The 27,345-nt window shown below is 36.7% G+C and overlaps 1 protein-coding gene across 2 annotated transcripts in view; it reads left to right on the top strand.

Annotated features, from left to right (window-relative positions):
• The first annotated feature begins 5,920 nt into the window (after positions 1-5,920).
• Positions 5,921-27,345, top strand: part of DNAAF11 (dynein axonemal assembly factor 11) — a 95,524-nt gene continuing 74,099 nt past the window's right edge. The window contains exons 1-2 of one of the 2 annotated variants that reach the window (XM_051971106.1): positions 5,921-5,990; positions 23,071-23,238. In XM_051971106.1, the coding sequence (XP_051827066.1) occupies positions 5,981-5,990; positions 23,071-23,238 (178 nt within the window). In that variant the 5' untranslated portion in view covers positions 5,921-5,980. The remainder of the gene's footprint in view (positions 5,991-23,070; positions 23,239-27,345) is intronic. The other variant, XM_051971105.1, reaches the window with a different exon arrangement.

Here is a 27,345-nt window from a genome sequence, read left to right as displayed (position 1 = left end):
AATAACAGATGTGGACAGAAATGCCTTTTCTAGGATCAATGATCTTCAAACATAAAAATACACTGGTGAAAATAAGGAGCTTACTGGTAATATCACCTCTGATGACTTACCTCATTAGGTCTGCCACAAAACATTCCAAAGACCATTTGACTTAAAGTTAGCATGCCCTGATTCTAGTTTCAGTTCTTTCATTTATTAGCTGTGTGAGCTCATCTAAAAACGGAATAGTGATTAGGTGTTTATTATGCATCTTAAATATCCTAGGTGTATGAGACTTTTGTTGAGTTAAACAAAATCTCCCTTGCCTTCCTAGAGTGGAAAGGCCTGCTAAATATGACAATTATCATTCCTTTCATATTGTCTTGTGTTTTTATGATCCTGTTTTGTTATGTGGATAAGGTTATATTTGTTTCTCAGAATTTTGTAACTGGGTTACCTTCTCTCTGGAGAATGTAAATAAATCAATATTACCAGTCTAGAATATATATCTAGGCATGTCCAATTTATACATAGATATATTAATAATTAAGGCCTTCTATTCTCATCTGAGAAAATATCCCAAGGCCATCTCCCTGTCACTCCCTGGGGAGATGTATACTTATAGCATTTGGTTGGAATCCTGCAAGTTTTTTCCTTGCTTTTACTTTTGCCCATAAGATAATGTCTTTCTTCACCCAGTTATAACTTGATAGGTGTCCATATGGGCGCACAGCCTCAAGGCATCTGATTTTGTTAGCTAATGTTAGCTAATAAATGAAGAAACATTTTAGTCTCATACTATTATTCCCCTTAACCAGTTATTGTATTCAAAGATCCCAAAACATAAATTTGGAAGTGGAGGGATCAGATAATAATTTGTTCCTTATTACCTGGAATCCCTGAAAAGGAGAGACTATTTCTAAAACAAGTAGAATGTGAGTCATCTTAAGAGTTGCTATACATTACCACAAAATGGACACAAATTTAAAGGGCCATTTCCTGCCAGCTGTAAAGAATGTTCAGTCAAGCAATAAAAATGTAATCATAGTGGGTATACATGTCAGGTACTGTGTTAAGCTCTGGAGAGACCAAGAAAGGAAAAAAGACAGTTCTTACCCTCAAAGAGCTTATATTTTAATGGAGGAGGGCAGTAAACAAAGAAACTGAAAAGTAAAGGGATTCAGTGGAAGGGATGTCATGATAGAGAGTCCAGAAGATCACAGCCAGGTGGGAAATGAAGAAATGATTAGAATGAGTGCTCTTCTTAAATGGAAATTCTGGAAGATCTCTCTGGGAAATATTTTCTCTGTGAGTTCAGGGCTGATGTGAATCTTGCAGAATGAAGAGATTCCTGGAACATGAAGATAGTTAGGAAATGAAGAGATGGCTAACCTCTCTTTGAGACATATGGTTTTGTATGGGAGCTTCTTTTCTACCTCTAGTGTGCTAACAGGATTACTCCTTAAGTACTTATTGACAGAAGTATTTGCCATCAGCTGAAAGATTTGAAATGTGTTGAAGAAACTCATGAAGCTTCCTCTTTTAAAAATTTCTTCATTCAAGTTGCTGCAATGCGTGGTCCCATTTTACCTGGATGACGATGTAATGAATTTATCCTCCAGGTTCTTCCATTTAAGAAGAGCACTCATTCTAACCATCTTTTCATTTCCTACCTGGCTGTGCTGGATTCTCCATTATGTTACTAAGAGGAGTCATTTCCATTACATCCCCTTACTTTTCAGTTTCTTGGTGTGTGGTGTCTTCTCCATTAAAAAAAAAAAAAAAAAAAGCATTTTGGAGCTAAGAACTGTCTTTTTTCTTTCTTTGTCTCCACAGAGCTTATGATATACACAGTATCTGGGACATAGTATAAGATTCTCCAATAGTATAGTTTTATTGCCAATTTCCTCCTGTAACTTATTTAACTTTTTCTTCAAAAATTTGAGTGTTATGCCATTTGGTGCATATATTTTCAGTACTGATATTACAATGAGCTGTATTATTTTTATTACTTTTTAACTTTTCCTTAATTTTGTTATTGTCCAGTGGTTTCAGTTGTGTCCAACTCTTTGTGACTCTATTTGGGGTTTTCTTGGGAATAGTTTGCCATAACCTTTTCCAGTTCATTTGGAAACTGAGGCAAATAGAATTAAACAGTTTTCTGAGTCACAGCTAAAGAGTGTCTGAAGCTGGATTTAGTTCAGCTCTTCCAAACTCTATACCCAGCACTCTCTCCAATGCGCCACCTAGCTGCCCTTGATGATTGTTATATATTCACCTGAATTTTTTTTTTAAAGGGGAAGAGAATGAGCATTTAAATCAGGTGCCGTCTTAAGTATTTTACTGATCTATTTAACAACCCATGGAGATAGGTAATTTTATTATCCCCATTTCAGAGTTAAAAAACAACAAAACTGAGACCAAGATTAAGTGACTTGCCTATGATCATACAATTAATAAGTATCTGAGGTTTTGAACTCATATCTTTCTGAGAGCACTATCCACTAAGCAGCTTCTTTTGTAAGTTCTATGTTTTATTGGTATGTCCAGAAGCAGAGGGAATGGGTATGACTCAGGATTTGGAAGTCTTGAATTTGAATTCTGTTCCCACTTCCTCTGTCTTTGGTCAAGTATTTATGTGAGGGGCTGCTTGGTCTCCTGGAAAGAGCTCTATTTCTCTTGTGGGAGAAGACTTAAATTTGAATTCCAGCTCTGCTTTTTCCTGATTTTTGCATTTATTTATTTTCTTATTTCCTTTCTTCTTTCTCATATAAAATTCTCATATAAAAAAATCTCATATTATAGTTGATTTTTTTAGGCTTTCTAGCTAACATTCTGTCATTTAACCTGTTTGCTTCTGTTTCCTCAAGTGCAAAATGAGAGATAATAGCAGTACCTACTTTTCAGGGTTATTTTGAATATAAAATGCATTAATATTTGTAAAGCAGTTGACACAGTGCCTAGGACATAGTAGGTGCTAAATGAATGCTAGCTACTATTATTGTTGTTGCTGTTGTTGTCATTATTGGTATTACTGATTATATTATATGCTATAGTAAAGTACACTGATTAGTTTATTAGTTGCCAAACCTTTCTGATTTTATCTCTACAACACCTCTTGCATCCATGCCTTATAGACATCCAATGTGTTCAAACTCTTTTTGATTATATTCTTGACTACTGTAGTAGCCACCTACCTGCTCTCAGGCTTTCATCATGTAGTTCTACTACACTTTTCCAAGCTTAGTTCATTTTATTTCTATTCATCCATTCTAAATTCCAGGCAACCTGAATTACTAGCTAATTTCAAACTAGTTATTGTTATCTACATTCTCTACGCAGTATTACAATCCATTCTTCATGGCTGAAATGAATGAAAGAAGGAAAAGCATTTGTTAAGTGCATACTATATGGTAAGCATTTGGTATAGACATAGAAAAAGCTAGGCATTCCTTACTCCCAAGGAGTTCACACTCTGAGGGGAAGCAACACATAAAAGAATATTGAACTTCGGGGCAGATGATCTTTGAGTTGTATCTCGCAGGTTATACGAGAGTGGGTTATGTGTATGTAAGGAAGCACTGAGGTGTGAGGTGGTTTTCAGGGAATGAGCAGGGCAGATGGTAAGGCTTGGCAGTCTGCCATGTCACCAGAAAAATTGGGGATTCCCATCTTATCCAAGTAATCAGGAAGTCTGAATGAGATCTGGGAGATCCAGGCCAGGGAAGAAGGCAGAGGAAGACAGCAAGGGACTGTGTGTGTGTGTGTGCCTATATATCTTGATGAGTATTGAAACAGCTCAGAAAAGTGAGAGCAAGGGAGGGAAAACAAGGGAGGGGGAAGAATGTTCCTGTGATTCTTTAATATATTCTCCTTTTTGAAATCTTTGTTTGCAATCAAATCCCAGCTAAGGTGCCATCTGCTCTGTGAAATCTTATCACCCCAGTTGTGAATGACCTTCATTTCTCCTCAAATAACCTTATATTTATTTGTATTCATATTGTACCGCTAATGAAATGGAAGTTCATTGACGGTTGCTTCAGTGTGATCCCTGTGCCTAGTGTACTTCCTTGCATAAAGTAAGTGATTAATAAATGCTTGCTGAATTGAATTTTTGACCCTCAGAGTCAATTTTTCCAATCACAGCTAGCTAGGCAAATACTAAAACATCTTTTATTTCAAACAGTTTGTAAGCATGGTCTCTATTTTCTAACCCTTAATATCGGAATGGATAATAGTATCTCTCCTAAGGCTTAACCTTCAAGGTTTAACCAAGACATGTAAAAAGCACTATACAAATGTAAAAGATTAATATTTAAGGTAATTGAAGAGAAGAACTGTGTATTTTATTTCGTTTATACAGCAGAGAAGTCCTCACGGGAAATGGCTTCATTGCTTTAGGAAGATTATCTTGTCTGCTGTGTGGAAGATGAATTGGAAAAGGTGAGTGAGACTGGAAGCTTGGAGACCAATTAGGAGACTGTTACAGTAGTGGAGTAAGAGAGTTTACATTAGTAGAGGAAAGGACAGATGTTATGGAGGCAGAGTAGATAGGATTTAGCAACTGCTAGACTGACATTGTGGGGCTGTTCTGGAGACCTTACTGAGTGAATGAATAATGAATCAAATGGAAAACGTTGGTATAATTGCTGGTGTTAGGATGCTTCCAGCACACCAAGGGTGTGGTCCAGGTAGAGGATAGTACTGTTAATGGTCACTAGAGGGCAATTGAGGGCTAGAAAAAGATGTAAAACAACCAAAAACAAGAGTAGAAGATTTATTTGTCTTTTTTGGGGAATCCTCAAAACTGATACCAGTGAGAAATTGGATCCATTCTTACATTTTTATTCCTATTGATCTATTTCCTTTGATCATGGCATGGGGTCTGGAAGAGGTAGTGTAATAATGATCCTGGATTTTAACTCTCAGTCCATGGCTTGTGAACCCTGTGATTTTGGGTAAGCCAATTTCTCTTTATGGAACTCAGTTTCTTCATTTATAAAATTAGGATGAGCAAGTAAAACAAAGTTGTCTTGGATTCTAAATCCATTGTTCTTTCTCTGGACTGGAGAATAAATGGGGTTGTTAGGAGAAAACTTCCAAAAGGAGCGGAATCTTAAGGAGTGTGTTAAGGGTGGTTAAGAGGTACCTTGATCTTATCTTTTTGAGTTGTAGTTTTAGAAATCTTGGACCCAGAACATGCAGGAGGCCCTGAATGTGTCAAGGATGAAGTTTTCCCTGAGTTGACAGAATTTGTTGTTGCACCCCAAGCTGGACTCCCTGTGTGTCCTTGCCAGCCAGTCTATGCCAGGCTGGCATAATGCTTGTGCAGCTGAGGTCCTTTGCAGATAAGCAGACCCTCCTATCACAGTCTAAAAGTTCCCAAGGGAAAGGAACGTGGCTTTTGCCATCACCTTGTTCCTCCCGTGGCTTGGTTTTTCTCTTAGCTCTGGTTCTGGGAGCTGCTCTGGTGCAGAGGAAAGAGCAGAGCCTTGGAGACAGGAGGCTGGAATGATGCTCCAGAGGCTACCTGTGTAACACTGGGCAGGGGACAACCTTATCTGAAAACCAGATCAGGGTTTCTGGGTCCTAGACTGCCTTGGCAGTCTGGTAATCCTAGGAACCCCATGTTTTAAATGAATAAAATAAAATACTTAAGAGTACAAGAAAAATAATTAGTTTTCAAAATTAAAAAAAAAAAGTTCACGCACGCAAGGTTAAGAATCACTGTACTATATCTCCTGGGGCCTCCCCGCCCTCCCCCTCAACAACTAATAAATTAATCTAGAATTCCACTTTCAGGTTCCTTCCCCCGTCCGGCTCCGGCCTTCTCCCTTTTTTCTGCTTCCCTTCCCTCCCTCCATCGAGCCCCAATAATGAGCTTGGGTTCCACACGGCCACCGTAGAGTTTACTGTTTCCAAGGTAACGCTGGGACCACAACACAGAAACTCCGAGGGAATTGAACTGGCTGGAACCAGGTGGCGGAGTCGGAGCTGAACCATGGGCCGGAGTAAGCGCTTCCCACGAGCGTAGCCTTCCCGTTTGCCGAGGTTTTGTGGGCCCAAGTCCTGGGACCTCCTTCCTCCCTCGTGCCCCTCGTGGGAGGGGCAGCGCCTTAAGGGTGGGGTCCGGAGGGGGCCAAGGGCTCCGTCTCCCTCCTTCCCTCTTTTATCCGTACTTCCCATCTGAATCTTCCCTCCTCTCTCCGTCTCTTCTCCACTCTCTCCAATCGCCTTTCCCCTGCTTCTCTCCTTTCTCCCTCCTTTCTTTTTTCCTCCACCATATTTTCTTCTCTCTTCCATTTCCCCTCTCCCTCCATCCTTTCCTTTCCCCTCTTTTCTTTCCTCTCCCTCCCTCCCCTCTTCCTCCAACTGCCCTTCCCCTGCTTTTATCCTTTCACCCTCCTTTCCCCTTCTCTTTCTTTCTCCATTTAAATTTCTCAATAACATTCTCTCTCTCCCTCCTCTTTTTCATCATCTTCGCTTCTCCATCTTCCTCCATCCTGTCTCCACTTTCCTTCTCCTTTCCTCCTCCCTCACCCACTCTCACTCCTCTCTAATGCTTTTGAATCTTTACTCCTTCATCACTTCCATCTTTCTCCTGCTCTTTTCCCTCTCCTCCTTTCCTTCATTTTCTCCTTTTCTCTCCCCTCTCTCCCTTCCCTTAGTCTTTCCTCTCCAATAAATCTCCCCTTCCCTTCCCCTTAATTTAACCGTTTGTGCTCCTCCTCCCTTCTCTCCTTGCCCCTCTATTCTCCAGTCTTCGTTTCTCTCTTCTCCTTTCCCATCTCTCTTCTTTCCTTTCTCCTTCTCTTCTTCTATACTCCCTCCTTCCTCCTTTCCCCTGTTCTCACCCCTCTCCTTTCCTGTGCCCTTGCCCCCTTCCTTTCCCCTATCTGTTGTCTCTTTACCTGTTTTCTTCATCCATCACTTCTCCCTCCCTTCTTCTCCTTCTTGATCTCTTTAGGGCAAGGACTATTTCTTTTTTCCTTTCCCCTCCTGGCATACCACAACAACTTAATACTTATTGAATTAGAGGCTCCGGGTTTGAGGGTGAGCTTAGCAGCCTGCTAGTGTGATAGAAAGAGCCCTGAACCTGGAGCCAGAGACATGGATTCAATGATACTGCTCCTTACTGCCTATATAACCTTGGATAAGTGATTTGATCTCTGAGGCCTGATTTTGCTCATCTCAAAAATGAGGTGATTAGATTACAGGCCCTCTAAGATTCCATTGCAAAATCCCAAGGTCCCATAGAGCACTAAAGAATATGCCATTGAAAGAACTGGATTTTAAGAAGAGAGCCCAAGTTTTGAAGGGATGGTATACAAGAAGGATCAGGATTATTTTGCTTGGTCCAAAGGGGGCAGAACTAGGATTGTTGTATAGAAGTTGCAATTCAATTCTTTTATTATTTATTTTAGTTCCTTATTTAATTAGGACCTTATGCACATAAGACCCAAAGTCAGGAGACTTCTCTTCCTGATTGTTCAAATCTGGCTTCAGACACTTATTAGCTGTGTGACTTTAGGCAAATCACTTAATCCTGTTTGCCTCAGTTTCTTCATCTGTAAAATGAGCTAGAGAAGGAAATGGAACACTTCTAGTATATTTGTCATGAAAACCCCAAAAGGGATCATGAAGAGTTGGATAAGACTGAAAAATAACCAAATTACAAATAAAATAGAATACATTTTAGATACTGTCTAGAGCAGTGGTTCTCTATGGTCTAGAGAATCCTGGGCATCTCTGAAACCCTTTTAGAGGGTCTACAAATTCAAAAATAGTTTTTATTTCCAATATGGTAAATGTCTATAAATATAATCCAGATAAACAAAAACTCTTTGGAGAGAGCTTCAATAATTTTTATTAGGATAAAGATACTGAAAACAAAAGTTTGAGAACCACTGGTCTAGACCAACTTCAACATTTTACAGAGGGAGGAACTGAGACCCTATTTCTTGACTGAATTTTCATATCATATACCTAGAATTCCATTTCTTTCATCTCCATCTTTTGGCTTCCCTGTCTTCCTTTAAGTCCCAGCTAAGATTCTGCCTTTTACAAACCCTTTAATGCTAGTGCCTTCATTCTGTGATTATCTCCAATTTATTCTGCATATATGTTTTGTACATTTGTACATTCCTGGTCAAATGTACATTGTTTTAATTCTTTGTTCTTGAAGGGGACTGATGACATCAGTGTTATCTTGACTTGCAAGTTTATTGTATTTAAGTGAGAAAGGGCTCTTCCAGAGTCATCAGGAGTCCAATGGCAACACACAGATCAGGATGATTGGTGATGGCCCCCTATATTGTCTGCTTCTTTAAATTGAGAGCATGAACTGTTTTTTGCCTTTCCTTCTATCTCCAGTAGTAGTACATGGCACATAATAGGCATTTAGCAATACATGCTTGTGAACTGATTATCTCATAGGGGCTAGAAATACAGCCATTTGTGAACTAACCCAATGCTGAATGTTATGGCAACAGAAGAGATATGCCTTCTTGACTTTCCCCCTCTTTACTCATCTTGGCTCTCTATGATTAGTAGGAGCTGAGAGGAAGGAGTAGCCAGGCTCAAATTCCATCTAAGATGCTTACAAGTAAGGTGACTAAGGGCAAGTCACGTAACCCTCCCCTTGCCAAATTTCATTTATAAAACGAAGGGTTATATTTGATAGATATTTTTCTACCTCTAAATCCATTATCTTTTATTTTGGAGAATGGAGCAATAGGAAGAAGATGGGGCTAAAAGCCTGCCCTTTGGATTGGCATGAGTGATAGCTAACATTGCATTTCCTTTCTCTCCGAGGAGGTTTAGAAGTCTGCATGGCCCTATGTTAGGAATGCTAATTTGACTTAATTCATTGTTATCCTCCTTTCAGGAATAAAAAGTATGTCTTATATTTTTTGCATTATTAATATTCTATTTTTAATACATAGGAATCATTTATGAAAAATAATTATTTAACTAATAATTCTTTCTCCATTTGCTTGATGGCTATCAATACACCTCTCTTACTTTTGAAAATAGATTATATCTATATTGTGAGGTTTTGATTTCAGATTACTTTGTTATTCTTCGTTCTTGAAGAGGAGCAAAATGATATCACTATGTTAGAATCAAATTACAGTGCTTCGGACTGTGGCTGATCAGACCAATATAAGCTTGTAAAGATCTACAACTTGGGCACTATTAGTCCATGTGAATCTTTGGGGTGTATTCTCTAATTTTGCACAGCTTGAGCTTCTTGAACTGAGCTGCTTCAATTCTGCTTTGCTCAGAAGAGCATAGTACCTTCTCTGATGAGGGCACGCCATGCTGGGCGGTCCTGTGTCAGCGTCTCCCATGTCATAGATCAATTCTTAGGTTCTTAAGAGAGCTCTTGAGAGAGTCCTTGTATTGCTTTTTCAGGCCACCCTGTGAGCCTTTGCCCTGGGTGAGTTCTTCATAAAATGGTCTTTTTGGCAAGTGTACATTGGGCATTTGAACAACATGGCCAGCCCATTGAGGTTGTACTCTTGTGGTAGAGTTTGAATGCTTGACAATTTAGTTCTAGTAAAGACCTCAGTGTCTGGTGTCTTATCCTCCCAAGAGATCTTCAGAATCTGTCTAACACAATCTAAATAGAAGCTATTCAGTTTCCTGGCATGGTGCTGGTAGACTGTCCAGGTTTCACAGGCGTGCAGTAATGAGGTCAGCACAATGGTCCTGTAGACTTCAGTTTGGAACTGTCCAATACTTCTTATTTCCCACACTTAGGGAACCTCAAAAACCTGAGTTAGCTCTGACAATACCTGCACCAACCTCATTATCATTGTGTATGGATGGTGTCGTGCTGGCTGATGGACCACCTGTGTTTTCTAGGTTTTAATTTTTAGGCCAAAATTAGCACAGACAATAGAAAATAGAATTATAGAATTCCTTTATCCTTTGCTTACAAATTGAAGTTTGGGATTTAGGGAAGGAGACAGAGAGAGAGAGGATAGATTTTGAGTGCTGTTAGTATTGACTCAATCTGTGATGATAGGAACTTAATGAGGGGCAGCTAGGTGGCGCAGTGGATACAGCATCAACCCTGAAGTCAGGAGGAGCCGAGTTCGAATTGAACCTCAGACACTTAACACCTCTAACTGTGTGACCCTGGACAAGTCACTTAACCCCAATTACCTCTGCCAAAAAAAAAAAAAAAAAGAAAGAAAGAAAAAGAAACTTGGTGAATATTTGATTCCTGTGCTTTTTTGTGCTTTCGTGTGTGTGTGTGTGTGTGTGTGTGTGTGTGTGTGTGTGTGTGTGTGTATGTGTGTGTGTTTGTGTGTGTGTGACTTATTTCATTTCACCAGATTTATTTAGTTCTGGTCCTATAAAATGAGAATATTATTTGTTTTATAAAGCTATTACACAGTTGGGAAGGGAGTAATTGATCAGAGAACCAAGAACATGGAATTCTAGAGCAGGAAGAGGCTTTAGAGGTCATTGGGAATGAGGTCATATCCCACTTCTGATGCTAGCTACTTGTGTGTCTTGTAGGCTTCTATTTTCTTCCGCCTCCACTTGGTCTAGAGGATTTTTGGGTTTCCTTAAAGCTCTCACTCATAAAGTCACTTCAGTTCTCTGATACTGAGGCAGAGAAAGGAAAAAAGACTCAGGAAAAGTGGCAAAGCAGAACAAAACCTGTCAGCTTTTTTCACTTTTCTGGTTCTTAGCAGCAATGGAAGAATTGTGTTTCAGCTCATTTTAAACATATGATTATATAATACTTCATCTAGTACTTATCAGTGAATGAATGAAAAAAGAATTAGTATTTACTGGGTGTAAAGCCCTGTGCTGAGTTCTGGGGCTGTGCAGACAGTCTTTGACCTCAACGAGCTCACATTCTAATGAGTCTAAAAATAACTCAAAAAGGAGAACTCAAATGGAAAGATCCATGGGCCAAAGGGAACAGCAGTGATGTTGATGGTAACTTTACTGTTTCTATGGATAAAGTACCCACTTCTGTTTAAATCATCTGTGCTGTTGAAAACTTGTATTTTTGTACCTATCAGTGGGGGCTTCACCACCTGCAGAGGCAGTTGCCAGCTTGAATTTTCCTAAGGTTGCTTCCCTGGATGATGGCATGGGAAGGGAATGCTGATATTCCAGGGAGTCTAAGGACTTATCTGCCTAACAGTCGCATGATCAGTGGTTGGAGATGCAATTGGGTGCCTACTCCATAATGATTGCTCCCTTCAATTTTAGTGACCATGGTATAAGAATTTTTATTAGTGGACAATGAATGTAGAAGAAGAGTATCTTTTCTTGTGCGATGCACAAGAAACCTTAGTGCAGTTTTATGTTTTTTCTTTTTTTGGTGAGGCAATTGGGGTTAAGTGACATGCACAAAATCACACAGCACTATTATATATCTGAGACCAGATTCGAACACAGATACTCCCAATTTCAGGGCTAGTATTCTATCCACTGGGCCATTTAAAAGTTTATGTTTTAAAAGCTTTAAAAGTTGATAAGTTCTCACTAAGTCTTTTGGGACATCTTGTATTTCTAGATAATCTAGTATTTATATAAACACATATATTATCTAAAAATATTATTAATAAGATAATTCACATTTTGGATTAATAGTCAAATTGGGATCTTAAAATATAATCTGGTCTACAAAAAATTATTCCTACAGGTTTATGTAATCCTGTTTGCCTTTGTTTTTACTATGTTACTTCACACAATACTGAAGACACCTTTTAATTTTAAAATAGCTCCACACTGGAAAATTTCTGTTCCCTTTTGTAATTTACCTAGTCGTCTAATGAAGCTACTTTAGGTAAATACAGTGAGGTTTCCAGCAAAAGAAAACACTTTGTTCTCTGTACTAATTTTAAGAAATCAATGCGAGAGGCAAACCAATGTTCTGATGTTGCTATATAACTGTGAGTCAGAAAATTCCATGAACTGAGAAAAAACCAAAATACAAAATTTCAGATGACCCAAAAGGCAATGTTTTTCCATTGGTGATTATAAAATAGGTTACAGCACATTACATGAGATATAAGATAATAGATAACATTAAGGATTAAGGTAAGAATATGTATGACCAGGGGAAAAGTTGGGTTGGTCACAAATTGATAATTTTGAATAGCTTTCAGAGAGTCACAGAGTCATAGAAATTTCAGCTGTGTGGGGTATCTGTTTATAAGCTTTATGGGAGGCCCTGGCTCAGAATCTCTTAGCATGAACAGGTGGGGAAGGCTGTCACCTGTAGATCCATGCATGTATGTAAGGAAGTCAGAACAGTAGCCATATTGTCTTGAAAAGACCTCAAGGTCTTGGTTCTCCACTCAGTTCGGCCCTCAGGAGCCTGCAACATAGAAGGCCCTTTAGCAATACTTGTTTATTAATATGTGAATTAAAGAAAACCCTTTTATTTCCTTGGGCTCCTGTCCAGAACTAAAAAAAAAAAAAATTGTTTCAGTCCAGTGTTTTCATCAGCATGAGGAACACCCAATGTGAAAATTCCTTATTTGAGGCAGATTAGCAATGCAGGTGTAACTTAATTTTAGAGCTGCCAGGAGACCCTCAGAGGATGTTATATGCCCATGGTTAGGCAGCTGTTGTATATAAAAGGCAGAGCTAACTAAACCTAAAAATGTCAAATAAGTGTTTCTCAGTATTGTTAAGATTCAAATTTGCCACTGGGTCATAAGTGGCAGTTTGAAAAGAGAAAATAGAAAAAAAAATTTACATAAGGACTCAAAGACACAAAATATTAAAGGATTCTGAGAAAATGGCAGAGTAGGTCAGAAAAATCCCAGCTGTCCAGATTTTCTTCACAAACAAGATAAAATTATGCCACAGGGAGGACACAGAGCACTAAAAACATGTAAGAGTTGGGGCAGAACAGTGGTTCTCTTGGATAGTCGGAGAAGATCCAAAGAAAGATGCCAGCACAGAGCACTGGCCCATGTGAAGGGTAAATAATGCCAGGCTAGCTCTGGGGAACCAGCAAGTGGTGATCCCTGGGGCCCAGCTGCAGTGTGGGAAGTGGGGCATCTGAGTACAGAAAAACTGAGGGGACCTCTGCTGTGGAGATGCTGCCCTGTGAGGGCCGAGAACTGTGGGGCAGGGATGCTGTGGACCCTTACAAGAGAAGGAACTCTTGATTTGGAGTTCTTGGCTAGGGAGGAAACTGTAGGCCTACAGCCAGAGGCACCAACCTGCTACCCCAAGACTAAAGGGGGTTATACTAAAAAGCTCTTAATAAATATATACATAATACATACATACACATACACACACACACACACACACACACACATATACATATACACACAGACACACATATATAGACGTATACATACACACACACACACACACACATACACACATACACACACACACACACACAACATGTAAGAGGGCAAAGGAGAAAGAGCCCGACTAAAGAAAGTTACTATGGGAATAGAGAAGACTGGAGTTCATCTTCACATGAGGACAGTGAAATTTAAAAAAAAAGTCTTTCCTACTCCAAAGAGTAACATTAAATAGTCATCTGTCCAATAAGAATTCCTAGAACTCAAAAAAAGGACTACAAACCAAATGAGAGAGAATTAAGAAAAGCAAAACAAAAGAAAATCTAAGAAAAACAAGATTTTTAAAGGAAAGTCAACCAACAAGAAAAGGAATTCCAGAGTCTTGAGGAAAATGACTTCTTAAAAACTAGAACAGGGCAAGGAGAAGCCAGTGAAGACGAAGAAAATATAAATATAACATATGATATCTCATAAGAAAGACAACAGATATAGAACAGAACAAGAAGAAAAAACATAATTGGAGCACCTGAAAACTCTGATCAACAAAAGAATCTTGAAGGTACAATAATAAAAGAAATAACTGTCCTGAAGTTTAAGAACAAGAGGGAAAGGTAGAAATAGAAAAAAAAAATCCACGAGTCACCACCTATAAGATTCTATGAGAAAAATTTACAAGGACATCATTGCCAAATTCTTAAATTTTCAGGTCAAAGTGAAAACATTATGAGCAACAAGAAAAAAAAAATTCAGATATGGCAGACTGAGCAGTGGATACATTAAAAGACTGAAGGTCTTGGAAGACTTATTTATCGAAGAGCAAAAGAAATGGAATTGTAGCTGAAAATGTCATACCCAGCAATATTAAGCATAATCCTAAATGAAAAAAAAAGATATTCAATGAATTGCCAGACTTTCAGGAATTTATTGCAAAAAAGTCCAAAAAACAAAAACAAAATCCTGAACTTAATAGGAAATTTGACATAGAGGATCCAAGAGAAATATAAAAATCAAAAACTAATTTCAAAGGACTCAATAAGGTTAAACTGTTTATCTTTTATACATGGAAATGTAAACCATATGTCTAAAATTTTCATTGGTAATTGGGTAGTTCAAAAGATTGATGAGAGGAAAAGTATGATGTGACTCTCAAAACTACAAGAAAAAATTTTAAAAGTAATTATGTTATATGAATGAGTAGCAGAACAAGAATTGATCCAGAGGGATCAGATGGGGAGAAGGGCTAGTAGTTCTTGAATCCTATTCATATTGGAAATCAGTTAAAGAGGGAAATACTTATATCTAGAAGGGTATAAAAATCTTGTAAATTTAATATAAATTTAATTAATATAAAAGTCTTATACATAAAAAAGGAACAGAATGATGGAGGAGTATAGAAGGGTATATAGATTAATGGGGAATGGCATGATGAGATAGGGAAAGTATAGGGAAAGAGGATAAGGGAGAGATCCTTGGAGTAGAGGATAGGTTAAGTAATAATAGCAAGGCCAGGTATCAAGTAAAACTAAAGCAGAGGATTCAATAGAGATAGGAAATAAGAGATAAACATAATAATGATCAAGAATAGATTAAGGAAAAAAGGCTAATATTCACTTCAAAGTTAAAGCTAAAATAGATTTAATAAAAAATATGGGAACATATCATATTAGGTCAGCCATATTAATATTATTGGGTAGTATAAGGTTGAAATGTTACTGTAGTGTAGGATATGATGTGGGGGGGATTTAGAAAAGTATGGAAAGACTTGAATTTATGAAAGATGATGTCATCCACCTTAAAAAAAACAGAAAACAAATAAATGTACATGGTCTTACATGGATGTACATGAATGTATAATGTATATATATAAATTACATATTTATAAATTATATTTATATATATCATATATTTGTATATTATACATATATATTTAATTATAGTTATATTTTTATAGTTATATATATTTATATATTAAATTTACTTCAGCTTGAGATTTTTAAGAAAACCAGAAAGTATTGGTATCATTTTAGATAACTGGGTGCCTCAGTTATGTGGAAGACTTACTCATTTAGGGATATCTCATTTGCTCATGATGCTGGACAGATGGATAAATAATACATAGTATATGTAGTATAAATACATAGGTAAAATAAACCGGATAAGTAAATTTAACTATATCCAGCAAATAAGGCTGACACAGTCTGTTTCAATACCCACATCAAGAAAGTGAAACTGAACCATCTCAAAGCTTTGAGAATCTTTTCTTTGTAACTTTTTTCTCTTTGTTCTCTTTGGCTTTTTTTAAAGAAGCAAGTAACTACAGTTTATGGTACTTGGGATTAATTGCCTTATATTCTATATTTCCCACTGAGTGTAGAGAATAAGAGGAAGTGAACACTAATCCCCCACTTAAAAGCCACTAGATCTTTGACTGACTTGAGGGGGGGCATTTTTGAAATATCCTAAAACAAGTGTAGCTAAGTCCAGCCAACACCAAAGAGCAGAAATTGAGTAATTCTCCTTTTCCTCTATACACCTTCCTCATCTTTTCTTTCTTTTGTACCCTCAAGTGTCAATGGCCCTAATCCCTTAAGGGATTGAAATAATAACTTGAAAATAAGTCTTTTATAATAAGGTTGGATTGGATTTCTCAATAGTACTCTCTGCTGAAAGGGCTAAATATAAAGGGAGAGTACTCCTAATATTCCTGCCATTTATTTAAATAAATCCATGAAAGTAAGGAAGATTATGACAGGGCAAATTTTAAGTGACTTTATTGGATCCATATGTGACCAGGGGCCTTGATGTTTTAAATAAGAAAAAAAAATTGAAATTCAATAGTATTTTTTTAGTGAAACCTTTTCTAAAATCTATTTTATTTTGTCTCTATTTTGTCCATTAAGTAATCACCTCTATTACCACAGTTCCATGAGTTCAAATTAACATTTGCTAGATATTTTGAGATCTTTGGCTAAATGGTCTCTCAAAAGTATTGATTGGGAAGAAGGGAATTGTGATAACTTATAAAAGCCTTTCAAAATTGTCTTTTTGGTGTTATTGTTTAAATCGTTCAGTTCATGCAAGTCTTCTCAAGGTTCTCTGAGAACTTTTCCATCATTTCTTATGGCACAATAATATTTTATAATCATATTGAACAGTTTGCTTAATACCCCAATTGATGCATACTCCTTGGTTGCCACTTCTTCACTTCCTCTAAAAGAACTACCATAAATATTTTTGTACATACAAGTCTAGGGTATATGCCTAATAATGACAAAGTTTAGTAACTTTTAGGAGATAATTTAAAATAGCTTTTAGAAGGATTTACCCTTCTGATAGAAAGATGATGAATTCAGGATACAACATGAGACATTTTTTGGGCATGTTTAATGAGGGAATTTGTTTTGCTTGATCTATAAATTTTACAATTTTATTATTATTGTAAAATATATTTTACAATTACAAGAATTTGGGTTTTTGTCTTTTGTTTCTGTTTTCCAATAGGAGGAAGTAGAAGGGAGGAAAAAAGATTTTTGTTAATTGAAAAAAATTAGGTTAAAATAATTTATGAAAACAATACTTCTTAAAGAATGTAACTGATCTAAATTAGACATAAAATTGTAAAATGCCTTCAGATTAAAACTGCGGAATAAAATATTGTCATTTTCCAATTCCATGTAGGTATTCAGGCATATTTCTTCTCTTGCAGAATTTGTTTTTAGAACTAATGTTTGCCATTACAGTGGAAGCTGTGTTGTGAAACAATTTTCTGAGGTGCTGTAAAATGGTACGCTACAGAAAGCTCTGGCTTAATATAGTACAGCTTAGAACCAGTGGGCAATTTCAGATTTTCAGACTTCTACCTTGCTCTGTGATTTTCCATTTTCTTTTAATCTACTTTAATTATGTATTACTACTGCTGTTATGTGGCCTTTTTCCTGCTGTGTTAAGTGACTGTTTAATGTCTTTGTGAAATCTGCAGATTTGTGCTCTTTTCTGGTTACCAGAGATTTTGTTTTCTCAAATCTTCAACAATTACTGCTGCTTAACACCATTTACTTCTGTGTGTGAATGTGATAGGGAATTCACAAGAAACCTCTTGAGAAGCCTTAGTCCACAAATTGATAGCTAATCAACCAGTGGTCAGGTTATTCAATTTAGTCTTCTTCTGACCGCACCCTTTGAGTAAACAGATGCTTTTAGTAAACTGGTCCATCTCAGGGTTTCCATAAGAATATACTTCCAAAGCCCTAGAGGATTTTGACTAATCTTGAATCATTCCCAGGACTGAGAAGGCTATTTATTTCTGAGAACTTTATTGAGCTATATGGAACATTAATAAGAAAAAATTGTCAGTTATAAGTTGGCTACTGGGGAATCCTCCATAATGCTTCATATTCTCTATGTGATCAGTCTTAGAGCTGGAATAGTATTCCCTTGGAGCTTTTAGGAAGTGATATAAGAATAATCTTAATTATCCATATTATTCCTGGTAGATGAACTTCTATGTAGAAATCTTGGTAATGAAGTGAGATGAGTTTTAGAATTTAAAACCTTATAAAGTTCCTTAGCCAAACTCAATATAAAATTGATTTTGAGAAATTGTATCCAAATGACCTTTATCACCCATACTGCCTGTATCTGTGGAACATAAATGTTTTCCAAAAATGCTGTCTCTTGTCCCCTGTCTTCTGCTTGCATTTTCATTTTTCCTTAGTCATCTATAACCTTACTGCACTCTAGCATAACTAAGTACATGAGGGAACTGTATCGGGTTGCCATGCTGAAAAATGATTTTTAGTGTTTAGATCTTCTGAAAGGCAGTGTTTTGTTTTTTTGTTTTTCAGTAGTCAAAGGTGGGTAGTAAAGATAGTAGATGGTTATTCAAATGCTATATTATCCTTACCTTATCCTCAAGGTTTCTCCACCCCAAATATTATGTTCAAGATCATCTAATCAAAATCATAGTTTCATGACCTGTAGTACTTGGTCCAAATAGCTGGCTGTTGATTAGTCAACATCTGCTCTTTTGTTACAGTATTGCTATTTCAACTCTATGATATATTATTCTTTTCATAGAGATAGAGAATAAGAGAATGGTAATTTTTTATTTGTCTTGTATAACTAAGGAATAATATAAAGTTATTCTCAAAGCACTATTAAACCTTATTACCCTTTTCATTTGTTTCTGAAATATCTTATTTTAAGGTGATTTAACTATTTATTGATAGTACCTTTCAATTTATCCACCTTCCTTCAGTGTCGCTCTAAAGTGATAAGTAAAAATTTTGTTAAACTTGAGATGTACCCCTTTTTTTTTCTTTATAAACTTGGAAAACATGGTATGTTTTTTTTTAAGTATAGCTTTTTATATACAAAGTATGGGTAATTTTTCAGCTTTGACCCTTGCAAAAACTTCTGTTTCAACTTTTTCCCTCCTTCCCTCTATCCCCTAGATGGCAGGTAGTTCCATACATGTTAAATATGTTAAAGTATAGAAAACATGGTGTTTTTATATTTATATAGCATTTTTAATTTCTGTCAGTTTATCTTTTCCATTGTTATCAATATTTATCTCAACAATATCATTCATGTTCTGATTCTTGTCTTCATCTGTGAAAAACTTTGTCTTGAGTTTCACTGGGTCCTTTAAAAAAAATCAAAAATTGCAGCTAGATGGCACAGTGGATAGAGCACTGAAGTTAGGAGGATTTGAGTTCAAATGTGGCCTTAGACACTTAATACTTCCTAGGTGTGTGACCCTGCGCAAGTCATTTAACCCCAATTGCCTCAGCCAAAAAAAAAAAAAAATCAAAAAACTAATCCAGACCTAAACCAAACCAATCAGATTACTTATTTTTATTTTCCTGGACCAGTGCCATTCTGGTGCTATAATTGTGTAGCTATAAAAGTGTAATAGGGTGTGGCCAATCTCATCTTCATAGCCCCTTTAACCTGTTGAAAGTATCAATACTGAAAATTGAGACAAGTGTTGCCAGTTTAATAAGATTTAGAGTATTGAAGACAATTCCTTTGCAGGAAGGTTAAAGAAGTTCCTTAACATGCTTAATGTCTGCCATAAGAACTCACCAGTAGTAGTAAGTAAACTGGTGCAACAGTTTGGTCCAATTAGCTTTTCTTTTATTTGACATTTGGGAGTGTTATTTATGTCAGCGTTCCTATCTTCTATTGAGTCATCACTATGGTTTCATACATCCGTAATGATGCATCTTCCTTGGAGCTCCCTCCATGCAAATCTGTCATCTTGCTCCATCTATTAACTCCCAGGTCATTCTCTACCTTTGGCTCTTTGGTCTCCTTGTCCTATCCTTATCTTTATTCATATCATCTGCCTTTTCTATTCCTATTCATATGCTGCTAAATGCAGCTGGAGGAAATCATTTTAACTGCATACAGAACAAGTTGGCTACAAATTTATCTTGTTCAATCTCAATGGTATCTTCAGTTCTGCACACTAATACTTTTTCTGATCTACTCTGGCATAATTACCATCACCTTGCTCCATCCAGACTTTCCAACTACCATCATCATTCAGTAACTTAATCTTCTTTGAGGATCACTCAATCCATATTTATCCTCCAATCTAGATTCTGATAGCTAATATATCTTCTCCTTCCATTTTCTGTGAATTTAGTGTCCATTCATAATCTTTCTCTCATCCCAATGCCTGCCTTGGTGTAGATGAATTCAACATACATGATGATATTTCCTCAAATATCTTAACTTCCCAGTTCCTCGATTCACTTATTTCCCACAATCTATTTTTCTTTTCCATCTCAGTTACAAACTGATATGGTAATATATTTGGTCTTCCTATAATCCAGAAGTATTCATTTCCATGTACATTAACTCTGAAACTATTTTATTGGATCATAATTTTCTATTATTCTATTTTTCCCTCTGCCTTGTGACCACTAAACTTGTTCAATATTCTCGATGTCGGGTTTCTACAGTCTTCAGTTCTTTCCAAGGCTGTCATCCCTCCATTGGCTACAATCTCCTCTCTTCCCCATTTAGAACACTTTGTGAACTGACTCAACTTTATACTATCTTTTATCCTGGAGTCTGTTGTCCTTTTATCCTGTACCAGATCTTATCTTGCCAAGCTCTATCCTTGAACTACTTTTACAATCTTCTTTCTTTATTCCTATTTGTGTTACTAAACAAAATTGTACTGATTAGATCCCTTCCAAATTTGTTATATAATCTCAACTGAGTCCTCATTGTAATAAAGGCAGTCCTTTATACCTCCTTAATTTATTCCCTATCTCACCCACCATAGCAGCTGTTCCAAAATTTTTCATCCCACCTCAAGCCTCACATGGCTGAGGACCCTGCTTAATACTCCAACTGGAAATAGAGATCATTTGTTGAGAGCTGCCTCATTTTCCATTATTCAGTGATCTTTACTCACTATTTCTCCTCATATCTATCTCACATGAATAAATGACCCTTTTTGTCAAGGCGATCCCATCTCTATCCTTAACTCAATCCAGCCTCTCTGTAGTAGCTTGCCACCCTGCCTCTATCATCCCTATTTTCTCACTAATCTTCATTCTCTGTGTAGCCTGCTTCCCTACTGCCTACATACCATTCTCTCTTCTCTCTCACCCACCTCTCCTACCTCTGTCCTGAAAAAACTTTCCCTTAATCTGACCATCTGTGCTAGTTCTCATTCTGTATGCCTCCTACCTTTTGTGGCTGGCCTCCTACCTTTTGTGGCTGGCCTCCTGGAGAAATCTGTCTACAATCAATGTCTTTACTTTTCCTCTCATTCTCTTCTAAACTTTCTGCAGTTTGGCTCCTGACCTCGTCACGCAGTTGAAATGCTTTCTCCAAAGTTACAATGACTTCTTAAGTGCAAAATAGAAGGGCCTTCCTCTCCCATCCTTGATTTGTTGGTAGCCTTTGACATGATTGATGATTCTCTTTTCCTGGATATTCTCATCTTTTGTTTTTCATGACTGGATCTCTTCTGGATCTCTTCCTTCCCACTCCTTCTCAATCTTATCTCCTGGATCTTCCTCTTAAGGCATAGCCATTAAGTATGGAAGTCCTCTAAAGGTCTGTCTACATCCCCTTTTTCTTCTCCCTTTATTCTGTCTCCCTTGGTGATAACATATACTTCTATGGATTCAGTGTTTATCTCCTTAGATAATTCTCATATTATTTTATCCTGTTCTAACCTCTTTTATGACCTCCAATTTTGCATTGCCAGTTGCCTTTTTAGTATTGTAAATTGGATGTCCCATAAATATTTAAAGTTAATTTTGTCCTGAACAAAATTCATAATCTTTCCTCTCAAATCTCCTTTCTTCTGAAATTCCCCATTTCCATCAAAAGTATCTTCACCCTGCCTGTTAATCAAGTTCACAACACGCTAGATGCCATCTTCAACTCCCTATGTAGACTTAAAATACTAACCTATCTATTCCCGTGATCTCAAACCTGGATTATTGTAATAACCTTCTTGTTTACTTTTCTCTGCCTTCTAGAATCTCTTCTCGCTCCAGGTAATTTCTCAACAATGCAGACCTGACTATTATCACTTCTCTACTCAATAAATACCAGTGGCTCCCTGTTACTTCCAAGATCAAATATTAAATCCTGTTTGACATTAAATCCCTTCACCTTTCTACCTTTCCATTCTTCTTGCACTTGACTTTACCACTCTTATTCAGTAACCCTGGGCTCATTTCTTGAACGATATGACTTTCCATATCCCATCTCATTGCCTTTTGCTGGCTGTTCCCCATGACTGGAATACTCTCACTTGTGTTTCGTGACGTCTTCACTGGCTCCTTTCAAGACTCACCTGAACTCTCAGTTTATGTAAGAGTCCTTTCCCATCTCACTGTTCCACAACCTCCACTGCTAATCTTTCCCTTGAGATCGCCTCCCATTTTCTCTGAATACATCTTTTATGTTTGTAGTTGTCTTCATATTGGCTTCATTATTAATATATTAACTTCTTGAAGACAGGACCTTTTTACCTTTTTAAAAAGGTTTTTACCTTTCTCTGTATCCCCAGAACTTAGTGCCTCACACATGGAGCTTAAAAATTCTGGTTGATTGACTGATGGTTGAGTTCATTGGGCTTTTCTTAACCCTCATGCTTTTTGTCCTTTCTTCAAAGGCCTCTCTATCCTCATCCCTTCTCTCTTCCTTATCTTACATTTTAAATACCTTCTCCATTTTCACTATGTGTACTCTGCTCTCCAATCACTTTCTATGTTTCCTACAGATTGTTTCCTGACACCATACTCCTACAACTAGAACTCTCATTGCTGTCCCCTGGCTTCCTTCAAGTTTCAGCTCAAGTCTCACCTTCCACAGGAAGCTTTTCTTGAACCCCCAATGTTCTGATGTTTTCCCTCTATTGAATATCTCCAAATTATCCTTCATGTTTTATTTTTTGTAAATCCATGCTAGATTGTGAACTCCTTGAAATCAGAGACTGCCTTTTGCTTTTCTTTGCTTTTCTGGCCAGGCACATGGTAGATACTTAATAATTGACTGACTGATGATGATGGTATCATGTTCCCTTGTCCCACAGATGTTACATTGAGTAATAATAATTGTTGGGCATTTGGACCTTATTATTACAAACTTAAATTTTAATACTGTTGTAGTGCATGTTTTTGAGAATTTTTTAAGGGCAAAGAATTGATTTTCTAGGTGAAGAGTTAACTATTCCTTTCATAAATCAGTAAACAGTAGGCTATTTTGAATGAAATATGTATAATAATGACAAATTGTTTTTCAGTTACTGAAGATCTTATTAGGCGAAATGCAGAACATAACGACTCTGAAATTTTTTCCTTGGAGGAACTCTCCTTGCACCAACAAGAAATTGAAAGACTAGAAAATGTTGACAAATGGTGTCAGGATTTAAAAATTCTCTACCTTCAAAATAATCTCATAGCAAAAATTGGTAAGTTTTGGGTAATTTTCTCTCTCTCTCTCTCTCTCTCTCTCTCTCTCTTTAGCATTTTTGAATTAAACATCCTTCTCAAAGGAAGCATCAATCTTTTATGTAGAACTAGAAAAGATAGTTCAAAGTACAAGTCAAGATAACTCTTTTATTCAGGGATTGCTGAATTTATTATCTGCCTTCACCATCTATTAATCAGCTCAGCTATATGTCATATCTTTCATCAGAGAGTTTACAAAGGTAGAAAAATGAAGTGTATCTCATTTAGCAATTTTTAACCTTGAGTTTTTGCTGTGACTCCATGTGACTTAGCTAGAAAGTTTAGCAATTAAAAAGGATATGTCCCTAAGATTAGCCAAATGTTTACTTTACTCTTCCAGGCCAAGGGAACATGAAGGAACTGGGAGAGGTGTTGAAGATTATTGGAAATGGTAGTAGTTCTTTGTCACAAAGTGCTGCATGATTATCATCATCATTATTATTATTATAGTGTTTATTGTCCAAATAAAGATGGAAGTGATGGGAAGAAATTATTACTGGAGTTGATTAGAAGCAGGAAATATTTATTAAGCAACTAAGATGAGTTATTTGTTTTTTAAAGCTCTACTCAGATGGGTCATTGTAGTGTGAAAGTGACTAATTCTCAAAGATTATGCCAGGATAGGTTCATCCTACTAAATAGAAGAGGTTTTACATATGGTTTCTACAACAGACTTTATGATAAATATATATATACACACACACATATACCACAGTGTGTGTGCGCTATGTATATTCCCATGAAATATACATATATGTATAATACATTCTCTCTCTCTCTCTCTCTCTCTCTCTCTCTCTCTCTCTCTCTCTCTCTCTATATATATATATATATATATATACACACATACACAATCTGTTTTCTGAGGGCCAATATTTCTAAGTTCAAAGAAGTTTATCACTAGGTTAATCACTAGGTGAATTTATAAATTTAGTTTATCACAACAATTTAAAATCTTACTTATATACAAAAGAGATTGGGTTTTTGTTAGTGAGGGAGTATCTTCACTAATAAAGTAACAGATCCTTGAAAATGTCATATAAAATATATGTTAGGCACTCGAGGTTATATGAAGATAAATAAAACAGCTTTTGTTTCATGAAGTTTAGTCTAGGGTAGTCAGATAAGTAGTTAAGCTAAGATAAATGGAATTCAAATTAGAATATGTATATATAATAGATCAAATGTGCTATTAGAATATAAATGCAGGGAATTCACTACCAGCTGGTGTGGTTGGGGAAGGCCTCATGGAGAAAAAGTTTCATTGGGGTCACAAGTATTCATGTCCAAAACAAGTCACACTGGTGAATGCCTGCAAAAGAAATGGTTGGTACTCTCATAGTGTATAAAGATAGATGTGCTAGATATATACACAAATAATTATACAGAAAAGTCCATTATTAAATTATAGTTAGGAATGAAATTTTTTTTTAGTTCAGATGAAGAAACAAAGATTTCTATTGAGGTTGAAGACAGGGAAGGTTTGAAATGTCACCTTGCTACACATGTAAGCAATGTCCTATTAATGTAAATATTGGCTTATGAAAAAGATTTTTGGGGTTTTGTAAGCTGTGGGGTACATATAGTATGAAATTTTAAAATTTGAGTTTTCTGTTGCTGTTGTTATTTATGAATAATTTAGATTTGTTTGTGAAAAACTTAGACTTTACATTACTTTTTACTAGACACTGAAATGTTACAGATTTCTTTAAATAATTATTTCAATGATCTTTAGTAAAAATTAGAAGTTCTGGCACATAGTTGAATTAAAAGGCTGTTACGTCAAATCACCAGCCTTTATGCATTGGGACATTGAAGTTTAGTACTAATTGTACAGTTTTAAAATAGTTTCTCAGTTTCTTCATTTTCATAGCTGCTTCTTTTAAAACTAATAAATGGTAGTATGCTATCCCAAGAATTGTTGAAAAGTTTTAATTTTTATTTCCAAATATTTTTAACTATACAAGATTTTGTTATTTTTCCTTTGCATAATGGGACTCTTTTCTTAACTCTCTGGAATCTGGTTATAATCCCTCTATTCCAATGAAACTATACTTTTAGTGATCATTTCAGTCCTAAATCCTGTGATGACTCAAGATGCAATGGCTGACCAGGGAAGACATTGGCCCAGGACCACCCAGCATGGCAGGCCCTCATCAGAGAAGGTGCTGGGCTCTGTGAGCAAAGCAGAACTGAATTAGCTCAGAAGAAACATGAGATGTGCAAAATTAGAGAAGGCACCCCAGATATCCATATGGACTACTGGTGTCCGACCGATGCCTTACGAGTTAGTGTGTCTGATCAGCCATAGTCAGACACACTGTAACTTGACTCTAACATAGTGATGTCGTTTTGGTCCTCTTTGAGAACCAAGCACAGCAACCGACCAAATCCTATGATAAAAGCCTTTCTAATCACCAGAATAGAGTGGGGCCAATTATCATTATATATTTTCTTCAACTATTGCATGGCATCAATGTGCTCCTTGGCTGCAAGATGCCATACTATTGTGGATTTACTTTTACACTAGATACTCCTGAATCCCTAACTCACTCCTCTGGCTTTCACATGTACACGCTTGTCCCTATTTTGGACATTTTTCTTGGTTCTCTGCATTTTTCTCCATGGATATCATCTAGTTCTCAGATTAAGCATTCACATACATGTTGGCAAATCCCATTTTTGTTTTACAGCCCTCATTTATCTCCTGAGTTTTTTTTTCCCCCCAACAGCCTGCTTGGCATTTCAACTTACATATTCCACAGAAACTCAACATATCTGGAAATCCAATCCCTCATCTTGCTTCCCAAACTGCTTGTCCTTAAATTTCCTATTTCTATTAATTCCTCCTGTTACTCAGGATCAAAACTTGAGTTATTTATGATTTTAGCCTCCACCTCCTTCCATATTCACTCAGTGATTTCATTCAATCCAATTCCTTCTCCCCACCTCTCAATAATCTCTTTTATGTTTCTATGCTTTCACTTTCAGAGCCTAAGTTGAAAACTTCATCACCTTGTAAGTTTGTAGACAGGGATTAGAATTCCAGTTTTGTTATAGCCTGTTTGATCTTGAGCAAGCCATGTTCCTTCTTTGGGTTTCAGCTTCCTCATCCATAAAATGAAAGGATTAAATGAGATGACTTCTAAGGTCTCTTTTAGTTCTAAATCTTATGTCAAAATAGCCCCTAGGTGGTTTCCCTAGATGTATTTATTCATCTGTCTATCTTGGATTATCTCATACTCTTCAGAACCTTTCAGGGTCACTGTCATCTACAGAGCAGATTCCAAACTCAGAGGAAGGTTCCTTAAAGAGGCTAAGGGTCTTTTACTAATGGGATCATAGCTGAATTTGTTATTACAAAATCTATTTGAGGTCCCATCATTTTAATTTAAAAGCTATAGAGTTTCTCCCTTATATCAGAATTTTCTTTATTTTTTTATTATTATAACTTTTTATTGACAGAACCCATGCCTGGGTAATTTTTTACAACATTATCCCTTGCACTCACTTCTGTTCTGACTTTTCCCTTCTCTCCCTCCACCCCCTCCTTTAGATGGCAAGCAGTCTTATACATGTTAAATATGTTATAATATATCCTAGATACAATATATGTGTGCAGAACCAAACAGCTCTCCTGTTGCACAGGGAGAATTGGATTCAGAAGGTAAAAATTAATGGGAAGAAAAACAGAAATGCAAATAGTTTACATTCATTTCCCAGTGTTCCTTCTCTGGGTGTAGCTGCTTCTGTCCATCATTGATCAACTGGAACTGAGTTAGATCTTCTCTTTGTTAAAGAAATCCACTTCCATCAAAATACATTCTTATACAGTATCGTTGTTGAAGTATATAATGATCTTCTGGTTCTGCTCATTTCACTTAGCATCAGTTCATGTAAGTCTCTCCAGTCCTCTCTGTATTCATCCTGCTGGTCATTTCTTACAGAACAATAATATTCCATAACTTTATATACCACAATTTATTCAGCCATTCTCCAATTGATGGTCATCCATTCATTTTCCAGTTTCTTGCCCCTATAAAAAGGGCTGCCACAAACATTTTGGC

Source organism: Antechinus flavipes, chromosome 1, assembly GCF_016432865.1.
Source record: "Antechinus flavipes isolate AdamAnt ecotype Samford, QLD, Australia chromosome 1, AdamAnt_v2, whole genome shotgun sequence".
NCBI classification, from domain to species: Eukaryota; Metazoa; Chordata; class Mammalia; order Dasyuromorphia; family Dasyuridae; genus Antechinus; species Antechinus flavipes.
This window is presented reverse-complemented; position numbering and strand designations above follow the sequence as displayed.